Genomic DNA, 9503 nt, shown 5'->3' with positions numbered 1-9503 from the left:
TATATTATATATTATATATTATATATTATATATTATATATTATATATTATATATAGGGCTCTTCCAGCCCCCTGGTTGATGCAGTGATATATACTGTGGTATTGGGTATTTTAAGATGCTAAAACTCTGATTTATTTATGTGTTTGTTTGTTTATTTATTGGATTTATATCTCACCTTTCTCCCAAAATGGGATTCAGAGTGGCTTAAACACCATTTTGGGTGGTGGTCTTGCTCTTTTTTGTGTTTGGGGTATGATTCCCCCACAGCGGAGGGCAAAATAGGCCTTGAGAGTAGATTTCAAACTTTTTTCCCCTGCCAATTTTAAAAATAATTTGGGGCCCATGAGAACAAAGATTACAGAGGACCCCTGCTCCCAAGGGCTACATAATTCCCAGCCGCGTTCGAAAAAAGTTCATGTTTGGCAAAGATGGAATCCTTATGGAGACTCAACTGGGTTTCAGCTTTCAGAGCAAGAAAGAAGATGTTAATGTGTCAACCTGTACCTTTTGAGGCAACCAGAACCATATTGTAACTCTTTCTAACTGATGGTTATGTAGCATGCACTAATATTGCTGCCAGGAAGTGTACTCAGTCATTTTATGAAGGCTTTATTTATTCATTCATGCATACTCTTTCCTTGCAGATGTAAATGCCACCTGATTTTTGCATGCAGCCCTTGATAGCTGTGTTTCTGTAGATTATTTCACTGCAGTGATTTCTTCTGTAGAAATTTCACAGTAGAAACTTTTGTTTCCCTTCATTGTGTTGCCACACTTACTTTTGCTCCTACCATCTAGTGGGAGGGCGAACGTGTTCCTCTAACCATAAATCACAACTGAACTAGGGCAGTCCACTGAAGTGTATAGGGTTTGAATTCTGGCCATGCCTTCCCCTGAATGGCTCTGTCTCTGCCTCATTTCTCTATTTATGTAAATGGGAGAGAAAGTAACTTGAACCTTTTCTATGACATTTATGATCTCTGTCAATAAACATGATTCTTAAGCTCAGCTGAGTAGTATTTGAACCTGGCAAATGGTTTCCATAGTGCAATTCCTTGTGTAACAAGCTTTACTTTCCCTCTGCAGTATTATGATGACACCTACCCCACTGTCAAGGAGCAAAAGGCCTTTGAGAAGAATATTTTCAACAAGACTCACCGGACAGATAGTAGGTTCTACTGGGGAGCATCATGTAGGGGTGTCTGGGATGATAATATATAGAAGGTTAAATGATCTTCTTCGAAGGCTCTTTTGGGAGGCTCTGGAAGGAAGTATCCATCTAAAATGCCAGAAAAGGGAGGGAAACATGACTGAAATTTATAAAATTGTGTTTAGTGGTGAGCTGGAAAGATAGAGAAGTAGACAGAAGTTTTTCTTCCTATCTCATGTAAGCAGACTCCTTCCAGCAAAGCAGATAATTAAGAGGCTGAAACCAAACAAAAGAAAGTACTTGTGCACACAATGTGTCGTTTAAAAATGTGTTTTCTTCTGTAAGATGGGGTGATGGCTCCCAGGCTGGATGACTTGAAAAGGCTCTTGGATAAATGTATGGAGGAAAAGGCTATCTTGAGGGTTGTATTCCACTTCCAAGCAGGCTGTCTCTGAATACTAATGACTGAGGAATCAAAGAAGGATGGCCTTGAGGACCTCCTGGAGGCAGTTGATTAGTCCCTGGGTAGAAACAAGACATTGGACTAGATAGGCCATCCATTGGTGTGGTATGGCAGACTTTCATGATGCTGTTTTCTCTCTGAGAAACCTGACTTTGAAAGGAAAGAGTATTTGATAATTCTATATTTGCCACCATGGTAGTGATTTATAGCTGTTGGATGCACATTGGTCATCTGTCTTGCTTTCCAATATTGGCAAACTTTTTATTTTAAATACCTCCCTGGAATTGACTTTGGTCCAATATTCTCAAGATGAGAAGTCAGAACAAATGTCTGGAAGAAGGATTGTTTTAGGAAATGTTTTTTTTTTTTAATCTTAATGTATTTTGAATATAAGGCATCATCTTTAGGGGAAATTTACTCACCTCTTAAGCAAGCCAGTGTGGCGTAGTGGTTTGAGTGTTAGACTAGGACTCTGCAGACCAGGGTTTAAGCTCCCTTGAACAATTGGGAGGCCACTTCAAGAAAATGGTGAATTACTGCAAGATTTATTTTGTGAAAAATTATTTGCACAAAACCTTGGGTTCTGCACAGAAAATACTGTAATTCGAGAGAAAGCTATTTATTTTTGCACAAAAAATAAGTTGCACAATGAAAGGCCCCCAAATACAAAATCATAGAAAAATACACATAAATTCTTGTAATCTTGCCCAATGTGAGAAAAACTATTGAAATATTTGTTTTTGTTTGCAAGATCAAAAGCAAACAGTGACAGCCTTAAGAAGAAGATGACAATGATGCATTATCAACACTTGGAATGTCATGTGCTGCTTTTCTAGCTTTGTTATGTTTTATTTTGTCACCTTTCTCCTCCTTCCACACAGGTGAAATTGCTCTCCTAGAGGGACTGACAGTCGTTTACAAGAGCAGCATTGACCTGTATTTCTATGTCATTGGTAGTTCCTATGAAAACGAGGTGTGTTATTCCAACTCATCAAAAAGATGTGTGGTTTCAACCATCTTGCCTTCTATGTGAAGGCTCCGTTCATTCGTATTCTTTGTGTCAGGAGAAACAGCTTTTCATGAGACACAATGCATGTGTGTAAAACTGTGCCCACTATTGCCCTGCATGAGAGAGCTGTTGTCACAGCTCCATGGCCCCCTAAACATTCAGAGAGGTGTAGGGAACCTCTTGATTTCCATCACATGGTCATACACCCCTCACCTTGACAGCATTATTGACTGGTTTCCCAGCTTTTTGTGCATATTTATTTTCATTGCAAAAGGATGAATGCCTCTTCTAAGGGTTAGTTACTGGCAATAAGGCCTTTAAGCCAAAACACGTTGGCATTTTTTGTCTCACCCTTTTGCCTTTGACAGTGTCCACCACTAGAATACATTCCTCAAGAGCTTCTTTGAACCTGAATTTGGCCCTTGAGTTGAAAGAAGCTTGCCAGCTTTGGGGAGCCTCTTTAGGGAAGGACTTTAACAGAGCAAAAAATTGCCAAGCATAGCATGCCTTCTGTGAGTCTAGCAACCAGTGCCATGCTACAGCCTGTCTATCTGTACAACCCCAAATGCTTCAGATCTAGCTATGATTTGTGTGTATGTGAACTGTTTCCTTTGCAGCTGATGCTGATGGCTGTGCTCAACTGCCTCTTTGATTCACTCAGTCAGATGCTGAGGTAAGAATCTCATTTCTTGTGGTGGCTGAGCCCTCTCACTTTGGCCAGGGTGGAATTTGGGAACAGGGTAAAAGAGCAAGCATTATGACTGAAAGACATCGATGTTTAGAATGGATAACAGCATCAAGAACACATTCACTGTTTCTAAATCATTGGAACAAAATATTATCAGTGGACAGAGGTGTGTTGATTAACAATACAATACTGAAATCCTGGTTCATCACACACACTGGATTTTTCCAGAGCTTGGAAAAAAATATTTGATTGGACTACAACACCCAGAATCTCCTTGCTAGCATAGCCATTGAGGTTGTAATCTTTAAAAAACCTTCCCGTGCTCTGATACCTCCACCAATACATTAAATTTAGCACTTAGCACTTGTGTTCAAATCCATTCAAAAAGTACTGTTTTCACCACCCCCACCGCCCAAAAATCCATAAGAATGAGCTGGGCAACTTAGTTATATGAGTTTGGGTAAGATGTCATCCAAAAAGGATCAAACGTCACTTCTTGTGTTTCTGTTTGGGGGGGGGCATGATTCTGTGGAGGGTCAGTTCACAGCCATTTGTGAATGGAAAGACAAAAGAGGTCCTGGGTTAGTTCCAGCTTGTAGTGGAAGGTATCAGTTAATGGTCATCAGCATGGTCGCTGGTTTACAACAAGCCAGAACTTTTTAGAAATCTGCTGCGGTGTAGCATCTATATGTGCTCTGTGGACTTAGTATGTCAGCACAGTGTAAGCAAAGCAGTTGGTTTCAAAGTGGTACCTATTTATCTACTTGCATTTGCATGCTTTCAAACTGCTAGGTTGGCAGAAGCTGGGACTAGTAATGGGAGCTCACCCCATCATGTGGCATCCGAACCTTGAACTGCCAACCTGCCGATCTTGCAATCAGCAGAGTCGATCAACCACTTGAGCCACGTAGGGAGTATATTAATGGCAATGAACAGACAAATCAATACATACTTGCCCAGTTTATTTAGGTTCTCCAGTGCAGTGGCTTTTTTTGATCCATGATGTGGAATTCGTATATGTGTCAGCACACATGCATAGGGTTTACATGCTCCATTTAAGGCAAGCCTTTGGATAGGTGTGTGAATGTTCTGAGTGCACCTTGGTTCATATTCCAAGCACTAGTATCCAGTCCAGAAATGAGCATTGTGAGATTATCAACTAGTTGCTGGTTCTTGATCAATTACATAGTACTGTAATGCATTGAAATGTGGCACATTCCTGGTGAACACTATGTCTGTATTTAGGACTCTGAGTATGATAGCAGGCTGTCAGTGCTGAGATTATTTATTTATTCTAAATTATACCTTGGACCCCCAACTTCTCAGTGAGCAGTATTCTGTGGTCCCTTCTGCAGGAAGAATGTGGAGAAGAGAGCGCTCCTGGAAAACATGGAGGGTCTTTTCCTGGCTGTGGATGAAATTGTGGATGGAGGGTGAGTCTACACATTGCAATACACTGTAGGGACCAGAGATTCACAAATCTAATCACAGTCTGGTGTGTGCATGCACACTTACACACTTATGTGCCTATGAGGGTGCCTGTGTAAGTGTAACTTAACTGTAAGTGTAAGAAGAAGGGCCCTCCCTCCAGTCCATCTGCCCTGGTCCAGGCCTCTGAGGGAGAGAAGAACTGCTGGACTTTTCCCTTCCCCACTGCCATTCCCTTCTCCTTTTGTGTCTTGTCTCTTTAGATTGTAAGCCTGAGGGCAGGGAAATGTCCAATTAACAATTTGTAAGCCGCTCTGATAACCTTTTGGCTGAAGAGCAGGGTATAAGTAAATAATAATAATAATACTGTAATAATAATAATAATAATAATAATAATCTGAGCAGAATATGCATTCCTGATGGTAGGGTGTAGCATTTGTGTATCTGCACTTTCTGCAATGGACTATAACCCATTCCAGAAGGTAACTGCATCTGTCATCTCTTCCAGGGTGATTCTTGAGAGTGACCCCCAACAGGTGTTACATAGAGTTGCTGTACGGGTAAGTGATTCCCATCTCAGCCCTCCTGCTTCTCATACCTTGTCCAGGAGCTTTCTTAATCAGCCCATTTTAGGTGCTGGGGGAGCAGTTGTATAGCCCAAGGGTTGGTGGTCACTTTTCTGATTGGCCAGGTGTTTGACAGCTGTAAGTTAGAGGCTTAAATTGGTTTAATAGAAAATGCATACCAGCTATATCTATCTAAAATACATTAAAATTGAACTGAAATTAAAATTTTGTGCTTCATATGTAAATTCATTAGAATCTCATATACAATTAAAATTGCTTATTTATACCAGAATATTTTTTTAAAATTATATTTTTATGTAAATGAACCTTAAATTGACTATTTACATTGACTACTGATATTGAACTAAAAGAAATCAAGGGTGTATCTAGACTGATTTTAAAAGACCAGAAAGTCCCAGATTTTCTTTCTGTTTCTTCTGATTTTATTTTGGATATCCATACATGTTTTGTTAATCTCAAAATAATTTCTGATAGCTACCAGTACGATCATAGACTTTTTATCCAGTTCCTCACTTTGCTTTATTTTAACCCAATATATAAGCAGAACAGGAACAAAATCTAGGACTTTTAATTGTGTCCTAAATTGATCATGCTGTTGACAATCCCAATGATAAAAATGAATTTAGTTCCTTTTTCTTAAAACAGTAGTATGAATTGCAAAGTCAGTTTTTTTAAAAAATGGGGTAGCACTCAGGAGCCACAAAGAAAGCTCAGAGGATCCATATGCAGCTGAGCAGCCAACAGTCACTTTACTGGCACTTATCTTATCTTGTTTTTACAAGGAAGCAAGCTGCAGCTATATACAGTTGATTTAACAGGAAGGGAGGTTGGTTGGAGGAGGAGAAAGAAGATGGTACCATGTTATGATGAGTCCTGGAATTAAGTGGCCTTTGGTGGACTCTTTGGGACACTGAGTTAAGATTAGTGTCTCCTTTACAAGTTAGAATACCTATTTTCAAATATACCTTTGTGAATTAACTGCCCCCCCCCCCCCATTTCAGGGAGAGGACGTCCCTCTTACAGAGCAGACAGTCTCACAGGTATGTTTATTGGCTACATCTTGTTGGCTATCTTTCATTAAATCTCATTGAGAGCATGCTAATGCTACTATAACTGCACCCTTCTCATCAACAAAGTTTCCTGGTTATGACATCTCAAGACACTGATAAGATGGGAATTACCCAGTGCTATCACCTAGGTAACATGTCTGCAGTTGTGTCGCACATTTGGTTTTTGGAGTCTTGACACAGAGCGGAGTATGATGAGAAACTTCATTTTCATGTATAAACCAGCCCACCTGATCCCAGCTTTCCCCAACATGGTGATTGCTAATGTTTTGAACTACAGTACCTAGTATTCGCAACTGGGCTGTTGGGAGTGGAAGTCCAAAAAGTCTGGAGGGCATCAGGTTAAGGAAGATTGGTTTAGTCTTGGCTGTAGATAAAAGCTCTGATACCTGGTGTTGATAAATGTTTACAGGCCAGAAGAAGCTTCATCTGAATGACTGATAATCAGAGAGCTAGAGTTTCAATGCATAGCACATAGCAGCTAAAATATCTGGAGGTTTTATGCAGAAGCCAGAATTTGAATACAAATTATGCTCAACCTTAGTTTTTCCCTTTTCAGTCTCCATGTGCATGACTTGGGGGGGGGACCCATCTGTGATTTAAATAATTTTTACTGGGAATTTTGTATAACTGCATGAAGATTATTCTTGTGGAGAATTGGGGGCTGAATCCTGTTGTCTGCCAGTCTGTTCACCCTTCAATTTCTATTTGCAGGTATTGCAGTCAGCAAAGGAACAAATCAAGTGGTCGCTACTGCGATGAGGAGTCATGTGGGATCCCACCCATTGACCTACTGTGTCCCCACCTGCCTTTCCTGCCCTGTCTCGCACTGACCAAAATATAACATGACCACAATTTTTGACATATCTCATATCCTGATCTTAGTCTCATCACTGTCCCTATAGTTGTTGGTGCTAGCGCATAGGGGTGGGGGAGCCAGTGAGGGCCAGGCTGTTTTCAGAATTACATCATATTTCAGGGGAACACTCCTTCCTGTAGGGGAAACATCTTCATATCTTATATTGTCTGTCCAATCTGGCTGTCTTCTCCCAACCTTTAATCCAGAAAGGCATTTCCTTTTAACTGTATGATAGAGGTTTTTCCCTCTTGGGCTCTTCAGCCTTTTCCCAGTTCTGCCCATAGGCCAGCATGTGATGACATGAGAGCCTGTTTGTGTATGACTGACACCCAGATATATGCCCCCCTGCTCCTTTACAGTCACAGCCATATGGGGCCTGTCTCCAATCCACCCATCCCCCATGCAGTCCTAGCCTGGGCCAATCTTTCCATGTGGACTTAGTGCCAGAGATTTACCTAGAGCTGGTGTGGGCCCTATACAGCCAATTGTAATTACCTACTTGATACATTGCATTTGATCCAATTCCTGCAGCTGCTACTTGAAGGCATCCAGCAAGAGGAGTACCCTGGCCATTGGTCCCATTCTTGAACAACACTTACTGTCAAAGCAGTTTCTCCTAGTGTTCATTCCAAATAGACCTTTTTATGATTTAAAGAATCATATCCAGGCCTGTCTTCTGGGGTGGCAGAGGAAAGGTCTTTCCCCTCTTCCATTTAATCACAGTGCTTTTGAAGAGTTCCATCTTATCTCCCCCAAAATCTTCAGGTTAAACATTCCATTACCTCAGTCCTTCTAGTAGTTGATATCTGTGCCCGTTCGTTATCTTTGTTGCCATATTCTAAACCTGTTCATTTGTCTATATCCTTTTAAAAGTAAGGCATCCAGAACTGGAAACCTATGCACGAAGTCTCTTTATTGCCTGTAATTTGCAAAATATGGTTCTGTTAGTGGAGTTCTAAAGTTTTACTAATGGTTGCACAGGACAATTTGACATTGCTTTTTATTCATAGATAATTGAGGTGATATCTTATTCATTTTATTGGACCATCTTCTGCAACTGTAAGAGAAATACTCAAGGCTTACAGAATTCTGCCTTAAGATGGGCTTTCAGTTTGCTGTGACCCTGTAACAGGGATGGGCAACTTGTGACCCTCTGGGTTTTTGGGCTGCAGCTCACATAATCCCTCACTACCAGCTATGCTGCCTTCAGCTGAGGGAGTTGCAGGTAAAGAAATATTTAAGGACACTTGCCCACCTCAGTTCTGTAGGAACATTTTCAAAAGTGTGCAATTGGTTGTATAATTCATCTCCTTAAGAATTCTGATTATCTTTTTGTCTTAAGTGTTGGCAAAAATTGAATCTTCCAGGATTTGCTGGAATGCAACCATCATCTCTGGTCAGCACAGCCAATGGCAAATGATACTGGGCATTGCAGTTCAGCAACATCTGGAGAGCTGACTCAGCCCACCCCCAATCTAGCTCTGGGGTTATGAGATATGTTTGAAGTACCTGCTGTAAGCAGAGAAGTGCCCAGATGTCCCTTCCAGTCCTTGGGGTCACATAGAGGTCTTTGCCATTCTGCATGACTAGCAAAACAAAAATTAGGTTGTGACCCTTTACTGAATTACCTGGAAGTAAGCTCTAGTGAAATGTCTAGAATTTACTGTTGACTAGATATGTGTAGGCTTGTACTATACATTATGCAGAACAGTAGTTTGAAAAATAAATGATACAAGGCAAACTGAACAGTTTAACAGATCTTCGCCTGGTTTAAAATTTGTGTTGCCAAAATGGAGAATGGACAATTATTGAAAAATAATGAAGTTGGCATTTCTCTGCCGCAGAAGCCCTCTATGTTCTGCAAGTCAGTCAGCACTAATGCTCCCTGGGCCTTCTCTAATCCTCCAGTTGCCAAACCGGAAAAGAAGAGAAAATGATATTTTTGTGCTGTTTTTCCCCCCACTTGCAAGCCTGCCATCTTGAGTCACTGTCAATTTCCAGGTGAATAAGATGTTTGTTGCAAAAGAACAAGCAAAATTCTTGCAGCATGTAACAAATTTGATTTGGCATAGGTTTTCAAGACCTGTAGCCCACTCCATCATATGTGTGGAGTGTTGCCTCAGCAGACAGATTATTGTAGATATGTTTGAGTGTGTACATGGGCGACTGAAGCAGTGGGAAGTGAAATGCAAGTAGTACAAATAGTGTACTTCTGTAACAATGTGTGTGTGTGTTTTTTTTTTAAGATAGAT

At 40.7% G+C, this 9503-nt stretch overlaps 2 protein-coding genes across 2 annotated transcripts in view; both read left to right on the top strand.

Moving 5' to 3' along the window:
- COPZ1 (COPI coat complex subunit zeta 1) overlaps positions 1-9005 on the top strand; it is a 22803-nt gene extending 13798 nt beyond the window's left edge. Inside the window, exons 3-9 of the mRNA XM_042449900.1 lie at positions 1087-1168; positions 2495-2586; positions 3240-3295; positions 4666-4743; positions 5247-5298; positions 6327-6365; positions 7107-9005. Of these exons, the coding sequence (XP_042305834.1) occupies positions 1087-1168; positions 2495-2586; positions 3240-3295; positions 4666-4743; positions 5247-5298; positions 6327-6365; positions 7107-7154 (447 nt within the window). The 3' untranslated portion in view covers positions 7155-9005. The remainder of the gene's footprint in view (positions 1-1086; positions 1169-2494; positions 2587-3239; positions 3296-4665; positions 4744-5246; positions 5299-6326; positions 6366-7106) is intronic.
- LOC121921591 (TBC1 domain family member 15-like) overlaps positions 1-9503 on the top strand; it is a 722109-nt gene that overhangs the window by 224123 nt on the left and 488483 nt on the right. The gene's annotated exons all lie outside the window — the stretch shown is intronic.

The sequence above is a fragment of the Sceloporus undulatus genome, chromosome 2 (assembly GCF_019175285.1).
Source record: "Sceloporus undulatus isolate JIND9_A2432 ecotype Alabama chromosome 2, SceUnd_v1.1, whole genome shotgun sequence".
NCBI classification, from domain to species: Eukaryota; Metazoa; Chordata; class Lepidosauria; order Squamata; family Phrynosomatidae; genus Sceloporus; species Sceloporus undulatus.
The sequence above is the reverse complement of the archived record's forward strand: the minus strand, read 5'-3'. Positions and strand labels throughout refer to the sequence as shown.